This window comes from Oncorhynchus tshawytscha, linkage group LG06, assembly GCF_018296145.1.
Source record: "Oncorhynchus tshawytscha isolate Ot180627B linkage group LG06, Otsh_v2.0, whole genome shotgun sequence".
NCBI lineage: Eukaryota > Metazoa > Chordata > Actinopteri > Salmoniformes > Salmonidae > Oncorhynchus > Oncorhynchus tshawytscha.
In genome coordinates this window covers 60,532,989-60,556,602 of record NC_056434.1, presented here as the reverse complement: position 1 = coordinate 60,556,602, position 23,614 = coordinate 60,532,989, and the positions used below count along the sequence as shown (strand labels likewise).

Sequence of the window (23,614 nt, the reverse complement as noted above, 5' to 3'; positions counted from 1 at the left end):
TTTACTGAGTCAATCAATTTATCAGTCAATCAATAAATCGAATAATTGATCAAAGAAAGTGTTGTACGAAAATTGTACGCCATTGCAAGATTTCCCAAGAACAGCATTACTTATTCATGAAGATATGTTATGCGTCTTCCAAAGTGCTTTGACTGACAACCTCTGAAAAGCACTCTGTTTACAGTGTGTTTGAAGAAATGTAATAGTTGACCTGATGGAGTGAAGGGCATACTGTACTGTGCAATAACAGAGGAGGAAGAGACGCTTACTGTGCCCTTGGAAGAGCTGTACCCGGCCTTATAGCCTTATATTTGGATATATTATATACGGCTCTGGCTGTACCCTGTGTTACAGCAGAAATGTATGGAATACATAGAGTTGAAGTCGGAAGTTTACATAGACTTAGGTTTGAGTCCTTAAAACCCGTTTTTCAACCACTCCACAAATGTCTTGCTAGCAAACTATAGTATGTCAGCATAATGTATTTAAATGACCAATGAATATTGATTTTCAGGCATCGTGATTAGATGTTTTTAAAAACTATGCCCCCCCCCCTCGAAAAGCTATTGTTTTTGATGCAGGCTACAGCATGTCTTTTTGGTCTACATTTAAAAACATTTCATTGCTATTATTAATCTCACTTCTGTTTTGGATCATCTTCGACGATGCGTTAGGGTGCCCGTCTTGAACAGTTGATTAATGTAGTCAACACATACTTGACCTTGCCATTCTACAAGTTCACTGCTTGTAACATTGCTATAGGAAGCAGTTTGCAGAATTCTGTCGTTACAGTGTGGCACTGCTGCTATCAAAGTGACCTCTACTGGTGATACTGAGGATCTAAATATGTAGCACCACTTTATCAAGCCTATTAACAGACAATAGATGGGGTCACCCGCCCTTGGTTAACATTGCATAGCGAAGACGTATAGAAGTGGAACTACCAGTGGAGCAGGCTAGTATGTGCATGTGTATAGTCTATTTCTAATAGTGATGTTTCCCTCTGTTACAGATGATGGTCACTCCTCCTATGGTTATGTGGAAGAAGGTGCGTTTTGTCCTCCTCTTAGATTCAGACATGAATCATAATCCTTTATTTAACTTGTATAGCACTTTTTATTACAGAAAATAATCTCAAAGTGCATTAAAAAGCACAAAAAAAACGACACATTTAAATTGAGATGGTAGAGATGGAGATTGAATGTCTCTATATGACTTTGGATGAAAGGCTGGGTGTTGAGGCAATTTGGATTGGATATTATATATTATAGATATTATATTATATATATATATATAATATAATATCTATAATATATAATATCCAATAATACCCCATAATATATACCCCATAATAATACCCCATAATATATATAATCTCAATAGCATGGTTTTTTGTTCTGGTTTAAATTGACTGTACAATCAAATTGTGAGGATGAGCCCCTACACGAACACTTTGGACACTGAGAAAGATTTCAGTTAATTTCAGTTTAAGCAAAACTTTACAAGCCGCTTTCATAGCAGAGTCTGATGCTCTTTTGTGTTTATTTTCTAGTGAAAGCGGTCCCACGATCAAAAAGTGCCGCTGAAGTTGACCATAGGTCGTCTATGCCTGTGCCAACACGGTCCTCTTCCCTCAAACCTGCCAAAAGGTAAGTCCTTTTCTATTGCCGTTCCTTTAAATATGGACAGTAGTATAGTGTGTCCTCGAAGACCTCTTAACCCAATGAACTTACTCTTCATTAGAAGTGAATTGCCTTTGCCGAGCTGTTCACAAGGGGATGCATTTTTGGTAGCACTTTTAGATGAGGGACTGTAATGAGATACAATAAGAGGTATACAATTATATTCATTTTAGCTAACATGTTTGGTGTGGTACTGAATATTTAGTCACGTAAATTGTAACCTACACACTTGACTACACACTTGTCATGGATTCAGGAATTCTACTTTTCTGGTTATATTAGATGTTCTTCAGGAATCAGAAGGGCATCTACAGTAGATGAGTACAGAGCAGTAGGAACAGTACGTTGTTCCTCACCTTTGACATCGACACACGCTAACCTCGTGGTTACCTTGTCCCCAGTTAGGTCCTGTCTAACTTTTACTACCACCTCCTGTGCTTGTCACACTACATGTGATTAGACAACCCCCCCCCCCCCTTAAATGCTAGTTCTGGCAAAGAAAATCCACTCTCTAAGGCAGGGATCATCAACTAGATTCAGCCGCAGGCCGATTTTTTTCTTCAGCAGATGGCCAGGAGGCCCGGAACATAATTACAAATCATTTGTAGACTGCACATTGAAACACAAGAAGCCAAACAGATACAATAGTTGACTAAAACATAATCACTTCAAAGCCTATTTTCATTTGTATACTATCACATATATGTCTCTATTATACATGGTAATATTTTGCAACAGATTTCCAAAATTAAAATCACTTGGAGCTGATTTGCTGGTGTTTTAAATATATATGTTGTTTTTATATTCATTTTTTTTTTTTTTTTTTGCTCCGAAAACTTATGGGGTCAAATTTGGGGAACCTTGCTCAAAAGGCGTGTGTGGAGGAATGAGTGATGGAGAGAAAGAAGGAAGACAGGTGATGGAGGATAAACTGTTGCTCACGGAAGCTGCAGATGACGTGCCATATCAACTCAAGCCCTTTCCTTGGTGTATACAGTGCAATGACTTTTTCCACATTTTTTTTACGTTACAGACTTATTTTAAAATGGATCCCCCCCAAAAAAAAATGGTTCTCATCAATCTAAACACAATACCCCATAATGACAAGCCAAAAGTGTTTTTTAGATATTTTTGCAAATATATTACAAATAAAAAAACGGAAATATCACATTTGCATAAGTATTCAGAGCCTTTACTCAGTACTTTGTGTGAAGCACCTTTGACAGCCATTACAGCCTTGAGTCTTCTTGGATATGACGCTACAGGCTTGGCATACCTGTATTTCGGGAGTTTTTCCCATTCTTCTCTGCAGATCCTCTCATGCTCTGTCAAGTTGGATGGGGAGAGTCACTGGACAGCTATTTTCAGGTCTCTCCAGAGATGTTCGATTGGGTTCAAGTCTGGGCTCTGGCTGGACATTCAGAGACTTGTCCCGAAGTCACTCCTGCGTTGTCTTGGTTGTGTGCTTAGGGTCGTTGTCCTGTTAGAAGGTGAACCTTCGCCCCAGTCTGAGGTCCTGAGCACTCTGGAGCAGGTTTTCATCAAGGATCTCTCTCTACTCTGCTCCATTCATCTTTCCCTCGATCCTGACTACTCTCCCAGTCCCAGCCGCTGAAAAACATCTCCACAGCCTGATGCTGCAACCACCATGCTTCACCATAGGGACGGTGCCAGGTTTCCTCCAGATGTGATGCTTGGCATTCAGGACAAAGAGTTCCATCTTGGTTTCATCAGACTAGAGAATTGAATTTCGTATGGTCTGAGAGTCCTTTAGGTACCCATTGGCAAACTCCAAGCAGGCTGTCATGTGCCTTTTACTGTGGAGTGGCTTTCGTCTGGCCACTCCACCGTAAAGGCCTGATTGGTGAAGTGCTGCAGAGATGGTTATCCTTCTGTAAGGTTCTCCCATCTCCACAGAGGAACTCTGTTGCTCTGTCAGAGTGACCATCAGGTTCTTGGTCACCTCCCTGTCCAAGGCCCTTCTCCCCCAAATTGCTCAGTTTGTCCAGGCGGCCAGCTCTAGGAAGAGTCTTAGTGGTTCCAAACTTCTTCCATTTAAGAATGATGGAGGCCACTGTGTTCTTGAGGACTTTTAGTGCTGCAGAAATCTTTTGGTACTCTTCCCCAGATCTGTGCCTCGACACAATCCTGTCTCGGAGCTCTACGGACAATTCCTTCGACCTCATGGCTTGGTTTTTGCTCTGACATGCACTGTCAAATGTGGGACCTTATATAGACAGGTGTTTGCCTTTCCAAACCAGTACATTCTGAATGCACTGTACATGTTACCTCTAGTTATCTCTAGCATGTGACCCTGCTGAGACTGCATTTGTGATGGCTATCCATTTGTGGAACACTGTTTGCTCTTTGACAATGACGTTTGTAAAATGTTTGCCACTACGATAAGCAGTTTGATCCTTAAGTAATTGGGGTAATAGCCCCCTGAGGCCCCCACGAAAAGTGTAGATTCATTGTATTTATTTTATTACATTGTTACATAACATACAGTAAGTGTTTGGGGTATAAAAAAATCATTTAACCAAGAAAACAATGTGAAAAAATATTGTTATTTATCTTTTATTGTAAGTGCAAAATTGGGACGTAAACATGAAAAACGTGACATTAAAGTCAATGGGTACAGGAGATGAAAAACATAGTGTGTCCTCCACAGAGGACATTTCTTGATAAGCTCTTATATAGCTCTTATTTAATGTGATCAAAATGATTACACAGTCCTGACAACTCACTTAACTATTCCTGAGATATTCACTTACTGTAAACAATTTGAATATCAAAAAAATTATCTTTAATAATTACACACACTTCTTTTAAATTGTCCATAAAATGTGCCAATTTTGACGGCAGACATTTTGTTTTTACAACCAGGAAGATAAAGTTGTCCCTCTCAAAGAGACAACAGGGCTTAATACTGTGGCTTGCATGGCCTCGGAGATACGGACCAAGAACTGAAAACATTTTATTGCTGGGTCTCAGTGTGATAGAAAGCATTTGTTTCCGTAAAAGTATATCATGCAACACTTAACTCTCAGATTAAAACATGACCGTACATTTTATTCTTTATTAAATAATCTCTTAAAACGGCTCTGATAGAGAGAGAGAGAGAGAGAGAGAGAGACTAAAAGAGATGGAGAGTGGGAGGGACACAAGCTTTACTGTACGGGAAAACACTGTTGATGATGGAGCTGTTACCCACAAAACTAGCCCCAGCTAGTTGCCATGGAGACTGCTTGACTTAATAGGGATTTGCTCTGTCCTCCCCTCCCCCCTACAGGAACGACTGGGAGCCCCCTGACAAAAAGGTAGACACCAGGAAGTACCGTGCCGAGCCCAAGAGCATCTTCGAGTACGAGCCGGGGAAATCATCGGTGACGAAACTGGAGAGAAAGGTACGACAGCCATGCTCCCTATGCCACGCGGGTGATTCTGTGTTTGCCTCTACAGTCTCTATTCTACGCATGTTGTGTAAGCTGTTTCCCTCTAAGAGCTTAGGTGGCTGCTTCACTAACTAGGGCAGCTTTAGTAGGTAACGTATGGGTAGACTGAATTGCCATGTGTACAACATTCCTAAAGGAGGATACAATGACAGATGACCTAGCTGGTGGTGTGGAGGTATCACTTACAAGCCTTGGCCATTGTCTTGCGGTGTTTCAACAGCAAAAATTGCCTTGAATCTGCTTGGAAAGGAGTCTTACACAGTACACAGTTTATGGACAAAAAATGCTATGGATATTTTTCATTATCTTTGACAGTATGAATACCTGTAGATCAGTGTCCCAATACAGTGTATGCCACCCGGATTCAACTGAAAGGACTGAATCTGGGCGGCATTAATGGCCCACTGTGATAGGGGCATTAGTGGCCCACTGTGATAGGGGCATTAAAGGTCCACTGTAATAGGGGCATTAAAGGTCACTGTGATAGGGGCATTAAAGGCCCACTGTGATAGGGGCATTAAAGGCCCAATGTGATAGGGGCATTAGTGGCCCACTGTAATAGCGGCATTAATGGCCCGTTGTGATAGGGGCATTAAAGGCCCACTGTGATATTTACAGTCAATTGTTTCGATGACATACACCCATTGATTCTTAAACAGTACCACTTATTAATGTCTCATGAGATTCATTAGTGAGTGGGCCTTTAAACAAATGCTGCATATGGGTTTTAGCTCACAGTTGGTTTAGTTGATAGCCTCTTTGTGTGGCTCATACAGAAGAGAATAGAGATGCCTCTCTACAGTACAACAGTTATTTGATTATATCATAATGTAATCATTGTTTGTCTGGAGTTCAGTTATGGTGGGACTCATCCCTGTTGCACCACATACTGAACAGTAGAGATCGAGGCCTTGTTAATGCTTTCCACCATTGTCAGACAGACACTGTATGTGATGTGACAATTTCTTTAATTACAGGACACGGTCTGTGGTTCTGTGTCAGGTTCCTGGCAGCATTAGCAGAAGGCTATTCGGTCTCTTATTTTCATCTAGCCTCGTATACAGTGCCTTGCGAAAGTATTCGGCCCCCTTGAACTTTGCGACCTTTTGCCACATTTCAGGCTTCAAACATAAAGATATAAAACTGTATTTTTTTGTGAAGAATCAACAACAAGTGGGACACAATCATGAAGTGGAACGACATTTATTGGATATTTCAAACTTTTTTAACAAACCAAAAACTGAAAAATTGGGCGTGCAAAATTATTCAGCCCCCTTAAGTTAATACTTTGTTGCGCCACCTTTTGCTGCGATTACAGCTGTAAGTCGCTTGGGGTATGTCTCTATCAGTTTTGCACATCGAGAGACTGAAATTTTTTCCCATTCCTCCTTGCAAAACAGCTCGAGCTCAGTGAGGTTGGATGGAGAGCATTTGTGAACAGCAGTTTTCAGTTCTTTCCACAGATTCTCGATTGGATTCAGGTCTGGACTTTGACTTGGCCATTCTAACATGGATATGTTTATTTTTGAACCATTCCATTGTAGATTTTGCTTTATGTTTTGGATCATTGTCTTGTTGGAAGACAAATCTCCGTCCCAGTCTCAGGTCTTTTGCAGACTCCATCAGGTTTTCTTCCAGAAGGGTCCTGTATTTGGCTCCATCCATCTTCCCATCAATTTTAACCTTCTTCCCTGTCCCTGCTGAAGAAAAGCAGGCCCAAACCATGATGCTGCCACCACCATGTTTGACAGTGGGGATGATGTGTTCAGGGTGATGCGCTGTGTTGCTTTTACGCCAAACATAACATTTTGCATTGTTGCCAAAAAGTTAAATTTTGGTTTCATCTGACCAGAGCACCTTCTTCCACATGTTTGGTGTGTCTCCCAGGTGGCTTGTGGCAAACGTTAAACAACACTTTTTATGGATATCTTTAAGAAATGGCTTTCTTCATGCCACTCTTCCACAAAGGCCAGATTTGTGCAATAGACGACTGATTGTTGTCCTATGGACAGAGTCTCCCACCTCAGCTGTAGATCTCTGCAGTTCATCCAGAGTGATCATGGGCCTCTTGGCTGCATCTCTGATCAGTCTTCTCCTTGTATGAGCTGAAAGTTTAGAGGGACGGCCAGGTCTTGGTAGATTTGCAGTGGTCTGATACTCCTTCCATTTCAATATTATCGCTTGCACAGTGCTCCTTGGGATGTTTAAAGCTTGGGAAATTTTTTGTATCCAAATCCGGCTTTAAACCTCTTCACAACAGTATCTCAGACCTGCCTGGTGTGTTCCTTGTTTTTCACGATGCTCTCTGCGCTTTTAACGGACCTCTGAGACTATCACAGTGCAGGTGCATTTATACGGAGACTTGATTACACACAGGTGGATTGTATTTATCATCAGTAGTCATTTAGGTCAACATTGGATCATTCAGAGATCCTCACTGAACTTCTGGAGAGAGTTTGCTGCACTGAAAGTAAAAGGGGCTGAATAATTTTGCACGCCCAATTTTTCAGTTTTTGATTTGTAATTTCTTTTTGAAATATCCAATAAATGTCGTTCCACTTCATGATTGTGTCCCACTTGTTGTTGATTCTTCACAAAAAAATACAGTTTTATATCTTTATGTTTGAAGCCTGAAATGTGGCAAAAGGTCGCAAAGTTCAAGGGGGCCGAATACTTTCGCAAGGCACTGTATATCTGTTGCTCTGTGAATTATGGTCTTCCTTATTGCCATTGTGGCTCAATGATTGAAATACACTATGCATAAGCATGTTAGGAGATACATTCACATTAAAAGAAGTAGAATAATGCGATCTCAGTAGGAATACAATCATAAGAAGCAGATGGGACCTATGAAAGCACACTTCTGTGTCTTCTCTTACACGTGTGCACAGACCGCACACTCTAGTTGAGTGCGATTCTGATGACTGCTTTATATTATTTGCTGACGTCACAGGTAATATGCGTTCTATGTCTTTATCCGTTTGAGAGCGAATCCGTCATCTTGTATGCGGTCCACACTTCAGAAATGTCCGTTTGTTTTTTCTCTCCCGCCTTGGATAACTCACCTGGCCTACAGACCAATCTTCAGGAATTCCTTTTGGATTAGGACATGTTTTGTTTAGAAATCCAGCATGTCGGGAATGTGGGAGTGTCGTCTGGATCACATCAAGAATGTGTCAAAGCCTCATTGCCTGTGTCTGTAAATGCTGTGCTGTCTGAACTGTCTTCTCTTTGTCTTTCTCCTCCTTTCCTTTTTGCCATGGCCCCTGTAGACTCAGCACACTAGTCCAGAAGATGTAGATTTAGAGAATGAGCCTTGGTATAGATTCTTTTCAGAGATGGACTTTGATAAAGCGGTAAGTGGCCGCTGTCTTAAAGTGACAGTGTATTTAAACGATGCATGTGGTAATAACATCCATGTTTAAATGCCTAAACAAACTACTGAACAAATATATAAAAGCAACATGCAACAATTTCAACTGAGTTACAGTTCATATAAGGAAATCAATCAATTGAAATAGATTCATTAGGGCCTAATCTATGGATTTCACTTGACTGGACAGGGGCGCAGCCATGGGTGGGCCTGGGAGGGCATAGGCTCACCCACTGGGGAGCCAGGCCCAGCCAATCAAAATTATTTTTGTTACGACAAAAGGGCTTTATTACGGACAGAAATGCTCCTCAATTTCATCAGCTATCCAGGTGGCTGGTCTCAGATGATCCCGCAGGTGAAGAAGCCGGATGTGAAGGTCCTGGGATGGCGTGGTTACACATGGCCTGCGGTTGGACGCACTGCCAAATTCTCTAAAAATTATGTTGGAGGCGGCTTATGGTAGAGAAATGAGCATTCAATTATCTGGCAACAGCTCTGTTGGACATTCCTGCAGTCAGCATGCTAATTGGACGCTCCCTCAACACTTGAGACATCTGTGGCATTGTGTTGTGTGACAAAACTTCACATTTTAGAGTGGCCTTTTATTGTCCCCAGCACAAGATGCACCTTTGTAATGATCATGCTGTTTAATCAGCTTCTTGATATGCCACACCTGTCAGGTGGATAGATTATCATGGCAAAGGAAAAATGCTCACTAACAGGGATGTAAGCAAATTTGTGCACAAAATTGAAGTGAAATAAGCTTTTTGTGCGTTTGGAAGATTTCTGGGATCTCTTATTTCAGCTCGTGAAACATGGGACCAACACTTTACATGTTGCGTTTATATTTTTGTTCTGTATATGTCTGTCTGTAAGGACTACTCCAACAAGTTTACCTCACATCTGCAAACCTTTACTGAATATAAACAAACTGTTATCCCCTCCTAAATATCTCGCAATGCGACCGTACCTTGAGTAATTTGCCTGCGATCACTTTTCCCAGCTCTATAGGTACTCAATGAACTCTAGGTATAGCTCTATCCTTGTATATGCAACGCATTTGTACATTCTTCTTTCTACTCTCAGTCAGAACTGTGAAAGACAAGTGGGTCTGTGGCAAAGCAATGCAGTTAATGGCTATTCGGTTGTTTGCCATGCTCATGCCGTCATCGCTATCAATGCTTGTTGTTTTATTTTGCACCTTCTATACATTCTGGAACAACTCCCATGGTTTGACTTCAGTAACACCTGAAAGTGGGCTGTCTTTTTAAAACGTTGTTCTACTTTCATCCTGTAAATATTGGCACCTGCTCTTCATCTGTGAAGCTTGCTTGAGTTTGGACTTAGCTATGTCAACTATGTTGGCAGCTGAACATTGTACGACGGCCTACAGTAGCAATGGGCCTTATCTGGTGATTAGATGATTTGCAATTTTACACATTGTCCATTGGTGAGCCTAATTATATATCCAATACAATTTGGGTTAGGTGTCCTACTGCCACTGTATATGATAAGGAAGAATACAGGTAAGTGATAAATCCCATGGCTGTATCAGGCAGAAAGCCATCTTTGCATTTTATCCTCACGGCTATGCCAACACTGGCACCATGCCCTCTGTACCATGTCATTAATTCAGCACCCATGTGGAACTTCTTGTTGTTGTTGCATTGATGGGATCCCTACAAATGAGGAAACATAGCAAACGCCAGAGGACTGGGCAAGTTGATTCAACTGTGGTAACCCCCCTCAGATCAAAACTGTTATGCCCTTTTCATACTAACGTGCTGACCCAAACTGTATTGTGCTGGCTCTGATATTTTCCTTTCACATGGTCCTTTCCAGTACAGTGTCTGACAACTATGGTAGTATATAAAACCAGGCCAGCACAAAATGGCTTGGCTCAGCCCTGTAGCCTGAAAAAGGTCAAACAGTGCCCATGCAAGCACTACACGACAGCCCCTATTGAATCAAGGAGTGCTGTCTAGACTGGTATATTTACTATAGCTACTTTTCCAAGTGAGGGCGTGTTGTCAAGGTTGATTCAGAAGTTTGAGATACGGTGGGTAGCTTTGATAAATACCGATACGCTACATGCCTCAGGCATCAGTTGGCACCAGACAAGTATTCAGAGTCACTGGCTGCCCACAAACAGATGTTCCATCTCCTTGCCATCTGCTCTGTCAGTCAGTCAGTCAGTCAGTCAGGGCCAACCTCCACCTTGGAGTCTGCCTGGAAACCACACCTTCTTATTACTAAGGGTTAGGAGTGGGTAGTACTAGAAACTTTGGCCTCCAAGCGAGTTGTCTCAGGGCGTGTGGACGGTTGCCAGATTAGCTCAATTTGATGACCTACTGACTCAACGCTTCAGATACACCTGGTATGTGTAGTATTTGACCCTCAAGGGGTGGGCTAGACACCTTGGCACTTTGGGTTTAAACTGGCATCTCATCTGGATTATGGCGACTCGATCTATGAGTTCTTAGAGTGCTCATGGGATGATGGCTCCTTCTTGGAAGGTCTAGCTAGTCTAGACTCCATGTAACACATGATGATCAACCTAAGGAGGAAACCTGAGTATTCTTTCACAATATTTGTTCTTAATATTTTCCCCAAAGTTAAGTCCAAATGGTTTCTTGACAGCATAATGATCTAACGATAGTTAAAGTGATTTTCTGACCTCTTATACTTGTAGGACATTGTCTTATAATCACAATCTCTGTTGCTCCAAAAAACCTGGTCATAACCAGTATGGCTGGGAATTGCCTGGGACCTGATGAGCCAACATTAGCACGATACTTAGGCGCCGATACGATAGGTATTGCGATTCTTGTGATTCTATACTGAACCAATATATAAACGCAACATGAAACAATTTTTTGCGTGTATAAAAAATGTCAGGGATTTTTTATTTCAGCTCATGAAACATGGGGCCAACACTTTACATGTTGCTTTTATATTTTTGTTCAGTTTATATGTATTGTGATTCGATACTGTAATTTTATTGAGATTCGATGTTCCAAAAAAATGTTGAAAACAAATTGGCTCCCTTTTTAAAAAGAAGATGGAGAACAAGCTATGAAGGAAAAATATTGGAATTTTAGTTCAGGTGCAGCAAACTAGCGCATAAAGAATATTGAAATATTGTCAAAACGACACGATATACCGTCCAAAATATTATCCCGATATGTATCTGTATCGATTTCTTCCCCCCCATCACTAATAACCAGATAGATGCAGTGATATTATTGTTTAATCACATTAACCATTATACATCTCAACTTATGTGTGAGTTCACAGTCAGAGGTCTGGACATTCGTATGATTACATTCAATAAAGTTCACAGTTACGTTCAATCACAGCTCCATGGATATACAAGGCGGAACGGAAGCCAAAATGCCATACATATTTACGAGTAGGAAGAACATTTTGGCCTTCTGTGTTCCGACTGAGTGACTCCGTCAGTGACTAGTGTGTCTAGTGTACGCTGTCACTGAGGGGGCGGCTGCATGTGGGACCACTGATAAAGTGTCTGACTCTGACCACAGTCTTTACACTGAGTCATACCCTGACTGATGGGTGGTGTCCCAAATGGCACCCTATTCCCCATATAGTGCACTACATTGGACCAGGGCCCTATAGGCCCAGGTGGAAAGTAGTGCACTATAATGGGAATAGGGTGCTATTCCATTATGATACTCCATCACAACCTTAATGTTCGCCCGGAAGTAACCCATAATCCCATCAGCTCATTGTGTTTTCATATATAACCTCTGTTATATACCTAAGCAATAAGGCACGAGGGGGTGTGGTATATGGCCAATATACCACGGCTGATGCAGAGGTGCCTTATTACTATTATAACCTGGTTACCAACGTAATTAGAACAGTAAAAATACATGTTTGGTCATACCCGTGGTATACGGTCTGATATACCACGGCTTTCAGCCAATCAGCATTCAGGGTTTGAGCCACCTGGTTTATAATGAACCTTTATCTCTAAACACTTTATGTGGAGAAGGTTAAGGATACAGCTATAACAACATGCTAGGGGAGCCAGTGTTTTTATATGAACTTGTCTAAATGAGGATTCGCTTTTCGGAGGAAAGGCTCCCATTACATATTGATACACTCATGATTCCTATTTTTGAATGTAAATAAACAAAGCCCATAGCACCCCAACCTGCAATGTTGGCCTATATACAGTGGGGCAAAAAAGTATTTAGTCAGCCACCAATTGTGCAAGTTCTCCCACTTAAACATTTGAGAGGCCTGTAAATTTTCATCATAGGTACACTTCAACTATGACAGACAAAATGAAGAAAAAAATCCAGAAATCACATTGTAGGATTTTAATGAATTTATTTGCAAATTATGGTGGAAAATAAGTATTTGGTCACCTACAAACAAGCAAGATTTCTGGCTCTCACAGACCTGTAACTTCTTTAAGAGGCTCCTCTGTCCTCCACTCGTTACCTGTATTAATGGCACCTGTTTGAACTTGTTATCAGTATAAAAGACACCTGTCCACAACCTCAAACAGTCACACTCCAAACTCCACTATGGCCAAGACCAAAGAGCTGTCAAAGGACACCAGAAACAAAATTGTAGACCTGCACCAGGCTGGGAAGATTGAATCTGCAATAGGTAAGCAGCTTGGTTTGAAGAAATCAACTGTGGGAGCAATTATTAAGAAATGGAAGACATACAAGACCACTGATAATCTCCCTCGATCTGGGGCTCCACGCAAGATCTCACCCCGTGGGGTCAAAATGATCACAAGAACGGTGAGCAAAAATCACAGAACCCGCGGGGGGACCTAGTGAATGACCTGCAGAGAGCTGGGACCAAAGTAACAAAGCCTACCATCAGTAACACACTACGCCGCCAGGGACTCAAATCCTGCAGTGCCAGACATGTCCCCCTGCTTAAGCCAGTACATGTCCAGGCCCATCTGAAGTTTGCTAGAGAGCATTTGGATGATCCAGAAGAAGATTGGGAGAATGTCATATGGTCAGATGAAACCAAAATATAACTTTTTGATAAAAACTCAACTCGTTGTGTTTGGAGGACAAAGAATGCTGAGTTGCATCCAAAGAACACCATACCTACTGTGAAGCATAGGGGTGGAAACATCATGCTTTGGGGCTGTTTTTCTGCAAAGGGACCAGGACGACTGATCCGTGTAAAGGAAAGAATGAATGGGGCCATGTATCGTGAGATTTTGAGTGAAAACCTCCTTCCATCAGCAAGGGCATTGAAGATGAAACGTGGCTGGGTCTTTCAGCATGACAATGATCCCAAACACACCGCCCGGGCAACGAAGGAGTGGCTTCGTAAGAAGCATTTCAAGGTCCTGGAGTGGCCTAGCCAGTCTCCAGATCTCAACCCCATAGAAAATCTTTGGAGGGAGTTGAAAGTCCATGTTGCCCAGCAACAGCCCCAAAACATCACTGCTCTAGAGGAGATCTGCATGGAGGAATGGGCCAAAATACCAGCAACAGTGTGTGAAAACCTTGTGAAGACTAACAGAAGACCTCTGTCATTGCCAACAAAGGGGATATAACAAAGTATTGAGATAAACTTTTGTTATTGACCAAAACTTATTTTCCACCATAATTTGCAAATAAATTCATTAAAAAAAATGTTTTTCTCATTTTGTCTGTCATAGTTGAAGTGTACCTATGATGAAAATTACAGGCCTCTCTCGTCTTTTTAAGTGGGAGAACTTGCACAATTGGTGGCTGACTAAATACTTTTTTGCCCCACTGTATATCCCCCACCAGCAAAGTAGTACATTTCTTTGAGTCATCACAGACACCTGTTTGGAAACAGGCGTATGGAATTGGGCAAACAAATTTAAAACAGTGTTCCTCTGACGCCCCAGGGGAAAGGAATTCACGGTACCTTCATCCGCCTAGATTGGTAAACAGCTTCTAAAATGTTGTGTCCCATAATTTCTATTGAATCCACACGTTACAGAAAGAGACGTCAGATGTCTGCAATATCTGTCTGAAATCATTGTTTGACTTCAAGGATCTTGGCATGCTAGTGACAGTGGTTCATGCTCATGAACTTTCCATCTTCAGTGACGTTCTTTCGTAGTCCACTTTTTATGGAATGTTTCTGATTGAAGAGTTAATCATATTTGGCATCCAACATATGGGTGAACCTTTGCAAAGCATGTCTGTTTCTGTTCAACTTTTTATTGTTATGTCAACCTGCCATAGACTATACTGTATCAGTGCCGTTTAAGATGAGGGAGGACGATTATATTTTTAATGATCATGGCCTTATTTCTATTACAGCATGACTGTCATTCATAATCCATTTACCCATCTCAATGTAACGTTGATAGGTTTAGGCTACTACATGATACTCTAATTTTCCCTATACCCATCATGAGGTTGCTACAACCTAGCCTATGAATGAAAGATCCATTATTTTGTAATCAAGGTGACACATTCAATACTGCCTTGCACACATTTGCCTGCATCTAGATGATCTAGTGTGTAATCATTAGTCCAACAGTTGCATACAAGTTTTTTCTATTGGACAAATTCTGCTATATTTAGTCCCGCTTCGTTCCGTTTGCTTCCATTTAGGAAAAGATTTTCAACAGAATCGGTGGAATTAATACACCATTGTATTTCTCTCTCTTTGAGTCAACTGCTCACCACTTTTTATGCGCTGCAGTGCTAGCTAGCTGTAGATTATGCTTTCAGTGCTAGGTGGACAAAATGTCAGATCATGCTGCAAAAGCTCTGCTAGGTTGGAGGACATCCTCTGGAAGTTGTCAAAATTACTGTGTAAATCTATGGAAGGGGTTGAGAACCATGAGCCTCCTAGGTTTTGTATTGAAGTCCATGTACCCACAGGAGGACGGAAACTAGCTGTCCTCAGGCTTCACCACGGTGCTACCCCACAGAGAGCTGTTGAGGTTACTGTAGACTTTCATTGCAAAACAGTGTGTTTTAATCAATTATTTGGTTACATGAATATATTTAGAATAGATTTATCCAAAAGGATACCTTTTTTAAAGTTCTTCTATGCAGAAATCTCTGCACCATTCCCTGGTTGCTAAAACTCGAATAGTTTGCCTAATTTCAGTTTATGTGACAAAATAAGCTAGTATAGTGTAGAGAATCACTGCTGTGAAATATATTTTCCATAACGAAAAATATTGTTTCAGCTGTTTGAAGCTGGTGTAAACCGAAAGTAAAAGACCCAAAAACCAAGCATATAAATAGCACATATTGAACAGATCTACCGCTTCTTAGACTTACTTTCACATAGAATTATAGATCTGTAACTCACATTTCTATGTGAATTTGGTCAGGTTGCCCAAAAAGTTACATATTGCACTTTAATGTTTCACTATTTAAATTTTTCTGAAATTCACTGAGGAGGATGGTCTTCCACTTGCTCCTCTGAGCACGAGAAACCATTCATTTCATCCCATGTTGAGAGGGACTTGGAGTTCAGTCAGCAGACCTGGGTTCAATTTGAGCGCTTACTTTAGCCTTTTTGGTGTGCCAGATGGGTGTGGTTTGCAATTTTGCAACTATTCTATTGGCTCCATTGTGCCAGGCAAGCTCAATCAAGTCCAGCTAAAGTATTTGAAATGATTATCAGTAGTGTTTGAGCCCAATTCTGTCAGACAGAGAGGGATATAAGGACAGGAAAGTGTGAAGATAGACAATTCTGTGCCCGTGGAACATTTGGCTTTATAAATAGATTAGTCTATAGACCTTCCAGGCTGAATGCTGGTCTTATAAAGATAGGCATTCATTTTGAAAGGTTATTAATGATCCTCCTCCCCTGGCAACCAGAGGGAATGAATGTTGTGGGAAATAAGCCTGTGCCGTATGCTACTGGTCCGGTCGTCTGTTTGAGATGGGGCGGGTGTGAAGACGTGTGGTGTTACGAGAAGGACCAGGCTGGTGCTTGGGATTGTGCAATCTTATGTGCAAACAACACTCGTGCTTTTATTCATAGCCCGCATGTCATGTATGTTGTTTTGACACTCTGTGACTTCGCATGGAGAAAAGCAACAGAAACAGTGGGCTAAAATTAGCGAAGCTCTAAACCATTCAAAATGCTAGCGGGTGCTACCCCGCCAGCGAATGGCTCTCCCTGTGTTTTGGGGTTAGTAACCTCCCCAGAATAACATCAAATAAGATAACGTGTGTTGTTAGCCCGCACGGCGGAGTCCTATAAACAAACTTATTCACTCACCCCTTTCTTGTTTGTTTATGTGTGTGTGCTTGTGCTTATCCTATATGTCATTGTGTTAGTTTAACTTTATTTGTGTGTTATTGTAAATGTCTGACTCCGTTTCTAATTGCTTTTACTGTATTCAGGAATTGCTGTTATTTGCATTATACTGTGACAATATTTGTGTGTGTTTCTGTGTGTATGTGTGTGCACGTGTGCGCGCAAGTGTGTGTAATTTGGCCTGCTTGCACCACCAGCTGGTTAATTGTCCCCCGGTCTGGTCCAGTGGTAATGAGAGTGACTCAATACCAGACAAAAGAGAGGCCCTCTGTGAGAGACACCAGCCTATTGGCTGAGCCTAGTGAGAGTCCCCTCCACGCATGGGCCCCCTCCCCTGACCGATGCACGCCCACCCCCCTGCACCCCTCCTCACTGCCGCTTGTTCTCCAACTTGCATGCCGGCCAAAACACACGCTTTGCTCCTCCGTGTAAAAGCTTCGTCCAGCAGAGCTAAGGATCGGCAGGCGTTGGAGACACTACAGACAGACACAGGAGAGGGAGAGAAGAGAACCTCACGACAGCTAATGCTCCTGCATCTGTTCTAGCTGGAAGAGACCTTCCTGTGGATTTATCAATGACTTCTTTGTTTGGTCTGTTGCAGAGTGCCCCCACTTTCAGCCCTCTGGATACACCCTCCGACCTACAGAAGTAGTAAGTCCATGCTTCTCTTACCTCTATGCTTCTGTCTTGTTGCTTATCCATTCCCAAACGCGTGTTTGTCTGTGTTTAGGGCACGTTTTTAGGAGGGCTGTCAGCAGGGATGTTTTTGTGTGTGCATTTGAACACCCTGTGAAGATGTCCCCTGAGTCTGCTTCCTGAGAGAGAGAGAGAGAGAGAGAGAGAGATATTAACGAGGGTAAAAACTGCCAGTACAGTGTGTCCTCTGTCTGCTTTGGAGAGATTTTGGGGGTGGTGGGTGAGAGAGGGGGGCATGGTTACTATGTGGCGATTTATTTAAAGCTGAAAGCAAACAGCCCCTGAGTCAAACCTGGATGTCATTTGTGAGTGGAGAGAGACAGGGAACTGCGCTCTACTCCACCCCTACGTAACATTACAGAAAACGTTATCCCCCCAGAGTGGTTGTGTGATGCGCCTGTATCGTATAACTTTTATATGAAAGAGGGTGTTTGGTCATTAAGCAAACCAGCAGCGTTACGACTTGGATCACTTTGTTTTTGTCAGCAGAGATTTATGTGCGCTATTTTTGTTTCCGCAATAAAATGTAAGGAATTCTAGCCCTCGCCATGGTGACTTTCTTGAGGTCCATTGGCTGAAAGTTGTCCCTCCATTTCAACATGGAATTTTCCATCTCTCTCCAAACTTAAAGTGCATTCGGAAAGTATTCAGACCCCTTGACTTTTTCCACATTTTGTTATGTTACAGCCTTATTCTAAAATTGGTTAAATCTTTTTTTCTCCCTCATCAATCTACACACAATACCCCATAATGTCAAAGTAAAAACAAGTTTTTGGAAATATCACATTTACATAAGTATTCAGATGCTTTACTCAGTACTTTGTTGAAGCACCTTTGGCAGCGATTACAGCCTTGAGTCTTCTTGGGTATGACGCTACAAGCTTGGCACTCCTGTATTTGGGGTGTTTCTCCCATTCTCCTCTGCAGATCCTCTCAAGCTCTGTCAGGTTGGATGGGGTGTGTCACTGCACAGCTATTTTCAGGTCTCTCCAGAGATGTTCGATTGGGTTCAAGTCCAGGCTCTGGCTGGGCCACTCAAGGACATTCAGAGACTTGTCCCAAAGTCACTCCTGCGTTGTCTTGGTTGTGTGCTTAGGATTGTTGTCTTGTTGGAAGGGGAACCTTCACCCCAGAGGTCCTGAGCACACTGGAGCTCTGTCAGAGTGACCATCAGGTTCATGGTCACCTTCCTGACCAAGGTCCTTCTCCCCTGGTTGCTCAGTTTGGCCGGGCGGCCAGCTCTAGGAAGAGTCTTGGTGGTTCCAAACTTCTTCCATTTAAGAGTGATGTAGGCCACTGTGTTCTTGGGGACCTTCAATACTGCAGAAATGTTTTGGTACCTTTCCCCAGATCTGTGCCTCAGATCTCTGCCTTCCGAGACACAATCATGTCTCGGAACTCTATGGACAATTCCTTCGACCTCATGGCTTGGTTTTTGCTCTGACATGCACTGTCAACTGTGGGAACTTATAAAGACAGGTGTGTGCCTTTCCAAATCAAGTTGTAGAAACGTCTCAAGGACGATCAATGGAATGCACCTGAGCTCAATTTCGAGTCTCATAGCAAGAACCTGTTTTCGCATTGTCATTATGGGGTAGATTGATGAGGAAGTACAATAATATTATGCATTTTAGAATAATGCACTGTCGTTAAAAAAAAATGTGAGAAACGTCTAGGGGTCTGAATACTTTCTGAATGCACTGTATATTAGGATTTCACAGCATGATATTCCCTAACTCTTTTGAACAGTTTGTTGTCATCCTAAATCTTTGACGTCATTCATTGTCGTCAGCTCATTGGATATGAAGTAGCACAGCTTATTGATATTGCCATGCACTGTATTGCAATAAGTTAATTAACAGAGACGTCTGTTTGTACTTATTATATTATATTATATACTACACATTTTAACTAATGTCTACAGTCTAGATGGATTGCTTAAAGCATTGGTTCAGTCTAAAGCCTTTCTTTTTAAATAAATAAACATGTATTTGTAAGGGTCTAACAAGTATGTATAGTAACTGGTTGCATCAACTATCTGCCCCCAAGTTCTGAAAATTCCCATTTAAAATGAGCAAAAAACGATTTGTTTCTGGTCAATAGCTAATCATAAGTGCTCATAACTTTGATGAACAAAAATAATAACAACTGTCAGAGCACTGGCTTCGTTGGCCCAAAACCGCTTTGATTTGCTAATGTTTAATAATGCTTGTGACGCGTTCAAAACAGTTTGCGCTATATTAACCCTATCGATCGCCTGTTCGTGAAATGTGTTTAAAATAGCCCTAAACTGCTGAGATGAAGCCGGTACGTCCCACAGGCTTCCCTCAAGCAGATACGAGACATGTGTTTAGAGCGTCGGAGTTTCCTGGGGGTTTCTTTGAAATTAGAGGCCTAGCCTATATTCAAGAACTTTCAAGTACACATTTACCCCATTGTTGTATATCCACATTGCTTACTGTATACAGACGTGGGTATGAACAACCGGCCTCAAACAGATATTCTTAGCTTTGAGTGCGGTATAGGTCAGCGATGGACATGTGCACAAACAATATTCAGTCATTAGACTGCTCACGGTTGATTGCGATGCTATCAACCGCAATAGCATCGAATAGTCCCTGCGATATGCAACTGTTCAGGGAAGTCAGGAACCAATACACGCAGTCAGTCAGGAAAGCTAAGGCCAGCTTCTTCAGGCAGAAGTTTGCATCCTGTAGTTCCAACTCCAAAAAGTTCTGGGACACTGTGAAGTCCATGGAGAACAAGAGCACCTCCTCCCAGCTGCCCACTGCACTGAGGCTAGGTAACACGGTCACCACCGATAAATCCATGATTATCGAAAACTTCAACAAGCATTTCTCAACAGCTGGCCATGCCTTCCGCCTGGCTACTCCAACCTCGGCCAACAGCTCCGCCCACCCCGCAGCTACTCGCCCAAACCTCTCCAGGTTCTCCTTTACCCAAATCCAGATAGCAGATGTTCTGAAAGAGCTGCAAAACCTGGACCCGTACAAATCAGCTGGGCTTGACAATCTGGACCCTCTATTTCTAAAACTATCCGCCGCCATTGTCGCAACCCCTATTACCAGCCTGTTCAACCTCTCTTTCATATCGTCTGAGATCCCCAAGGATTGAAAGCTGCCGCAGTCATCCCCCTCTTCAAAGGGGGAGACACCCTGGACCCAAACTGTTACAGACCTATATCCATCCTGCCCTGCCTATCTAAGGTCTTCGAAAGCCAAGACAACAAACAGGTCACTGACCATCTCGAATCCCACCGTACCTTCTCCGCTGTGCAATCTGGTTTCCGAGCCGGTCACGGGTGCACCTCAGCCACGCTCAAGGTACTAAACGATATCATAACCGCCATCGATAAAAGACAGTACTGTGCAGCCGTCTTCATCGACCTTGCCAAGGCTTTCGACTCTGTCAATCACCATATTCTTATTGGCAGACTCAGTAGCCTCGGTTTTTCGGATGACTGCCTTGCCTGGTTCACCAATTACTTTGCAGACAGAGTTCAGTGTGTCAAATCAGAGGGCATGCTGTCCGGTCCTCTGGCAGTCTCTATGGGGGTGCCACAGGGTTCAATCCTCGGGCCGACCCTTTTCTCTGTATATATCAATGATGTTGCTCTTGCTGCGGGCGATTCCCTGATCCACCTACGCAGACGACACCATTCTATATACTTCCGGCCCGTCCTTGGACACTGTGCTATCTAACCTCGAAACGACCTTCAATGCCATACAGCACTCCTTCCGTGGCCTCCAACTGCTCTTAAATGCTAGTAAAACCAAATGCATGCTTTTCAACCGTTCGCTGCCTGCACCCGCACGCCTGACCAGCATCACCACCCTGGATGGTTCCGACCTTGAATATGTGGACATCTATAAGTACCTAGGTGTCTGGCTAGACTGTAAACTCTCCTTCCAGACTCATATCAAACATCTCCAATCGAAAATCTAATCAAGAGTCGGCTTTCTATTCCGCAACAAAGCCTCCTTCACTCACGCCGCCAAACTTACCCTAGTAAAACTGACTATCCTACCGATCCTCGACTTCGGCAATGTCATCTACAAAATTGCTTCCAACACTCTACTCAGCAAACTGGATGCAGTTTATCACAGTGCCATCCGTTTTGTCACTAAAGCACCTTATACCACCCACCACTGCGACTTGTATGCTCTAGTCAGCTGGCCCTCGCTACATATTCGTCGCCAGACTCACTGGCTCCAGGTCATCTACAAGTCCATGCTAGGTAAAGCTCCGCCTTATCTCAGTTCACTGGTCACGATGGCAACACCCATCCGTAGCACGCGCTCCAGCAGGTGTATCTCACTGATCATCCCTAAAGCCAACACCTCATTTGGCCGCCTTTCGTTCCAGTTCTCTGCTGCCTGTGACTGGAACAAATTGCAAAAATCGCTGAAGTTGGAGACTTTTATCTCCCTCACCAACTTCAAACATCTGCTATCTGAGCAGCTAACCGATCGCTGCAGCTGTACATAGTCTATCGGTAAATAGCCCACCCATTTTTACCTACCTCATCCCCATACTGTTTTTATTTAATTACTTTTCTGCTCTTTTGCACACCAATATCTCTACCTGTACATGACCATCTGATCATTTATCACTCCAGTGTTAATCTGCAAAATTGTAATCATTCGCCTACCTCCTCATGCCTTTTGCACACAATGTATATAGACTCTCTTTTTTTTCTTTTTTTTCTACTGTGTTATTGACTTGTTAATTGTTTACTCCATGTGTAACTCTGTGTTGTCTGTTCACACTGCTATGCTTTATCTTGGCCAGGTCACAGTTGCAAATGAGAACTTGCTACCTGGTTAAATAAAGGTGAAATAAAAATATAAAAAAATATCAGCTGTAGGCTTATTTTTCAAATATTGCCTTTTTTTTCAAACACTGCTATGCTTTATCTTGGCCAGGTCACAGTTGCAAATGAGAACTTGCTACCTGGTTAAATAAAGGTGAAATAAAAATATAAAAAAATATCAGCTGTAGGCTTATTTTTCAAATATTGCCTTTTTTTTCAAACAGGCTCCAGTTCTCCTCCTATCCATCTATTCTTAGCCTTGCAATTTTATCCGTCATCAGACAATCAAGCTCTCTGAGCTCGATGCCTGCTGGTTAGATGTTATTGGGTCTTCAGTCTTATGCCAGGTGGGACGTTGGTTCCAAGGAGCGGTAAGAGCCAATGTAGCCTGCTAAGGGGTATTTATTTGAGTACTTGCATGTACCCTATAAAGTAAAGTTTTTTTTTTATTGAATGTGAAGGCAGTATCCCAAATGGTTGGTTCTTCTGAGAACTATGAAATAGGTTCTTATTAAGGGGGTTGAACAAACAAAGGAGGTATTTATAATCCAACATTTGGTTCTTCCTGTTAAACTGTAACCAGGCACCATGTCAGAGTGCCTGACTCATTTGGGGAAAACCTGTTACTCTCCTCACGCCTCACTTTACTTGAGCCCTCAAATGTGTGTCTATTGTGTCCCCAAATGTTTTTTTGTTGTTGTTCATTTACAGCACAGGAAAGTAGAATATCCGGCAATGGGAATTAAACTACTGTTGTGATACCCTGTAAAGACGCTGTCGGTGGAGCGATTCCTTATGCAGAAAAAAAAGTTGTTGTCAGGCTTTGTTTTATTTTTCCACGTGACTTACTACGTTACTGGAAAACCGTTGTCAGTTTAATGGCCTCCACTCGTACATGGCAGCACAAATAGAAAGGCAAGGAGGCGTCAAGTTCACCTCCTCTCCTCAGAGCAATCCTGAGAAAAGTACAGGTGCATAGCAGAAGAGAGGCAGGAGCAACATGTGGTAACGTTCAGGCAATATTTTTTTCCCCGAAATCTCTCCAATTGGCCCCTGTGGAATGCTAAGATAAGGGTGGTGAGCACAAATAGTGAGTGTTTTACGTCAAGGTCCAAATTCCAAGCATTCTTATATGGATGCGTCTTTGTACTCTTCATGTTCCCATAATACAAGTAGACAAAAAGGCTGAATGGACAAGTAATCAACCACAGAATGTTCAAAATAAGTCGAACCATATTGCGACTCGCAGAATTGCGTAAATACAAATGCAATGCTTCTTTATGCTTTCATAAAATGCATT

General features: G+C 42.3%; 1 protein-coding gene across 8 annotated transcripts in view; it reads left to right on the top strand.

Moving 5' to 3' along the window:
* Positions 1-23,614, top strand: part of LOC112252807 (sorbin and SH3 domain-containing protein 1) — a 79,173-nt gene that overhangs the window by 39,660 nt on the left and 15,899 nt on the right. For 7 of the 8 annotated variants that reach the window (XR_002953892.2, XM_024424430.2, XM_024424427.2 and 4 more), the window contains 5 exons: positions 1,013-1,048; positions 1,553-1,649; positions 4,975-5,089; positions 8,410-8,493; positions 17,386-17,435. Coding sequence is in view for 7 of the 8 variants with exons in the window: in XM_024424430.2 (XP_024280198.1) it covers positions 1,013-1,048; positions 1,553-1,649; positions 4,975-5,089; positions 8,410-8,493; positions 17,386-17,435 (382 nt within the window). In the remaining variant the exon portion in view is untranslated. The remainder of the gene's footprint in view (positions 1-1,012; positions 1,049-1,552; positions 1,650-4,974; positions 5,090-8,409; positions 8,494-17,385; positions 17,436-23,614) is intronic. The other variant, XM_024424432.2, reaches the window with a different exon arrangement.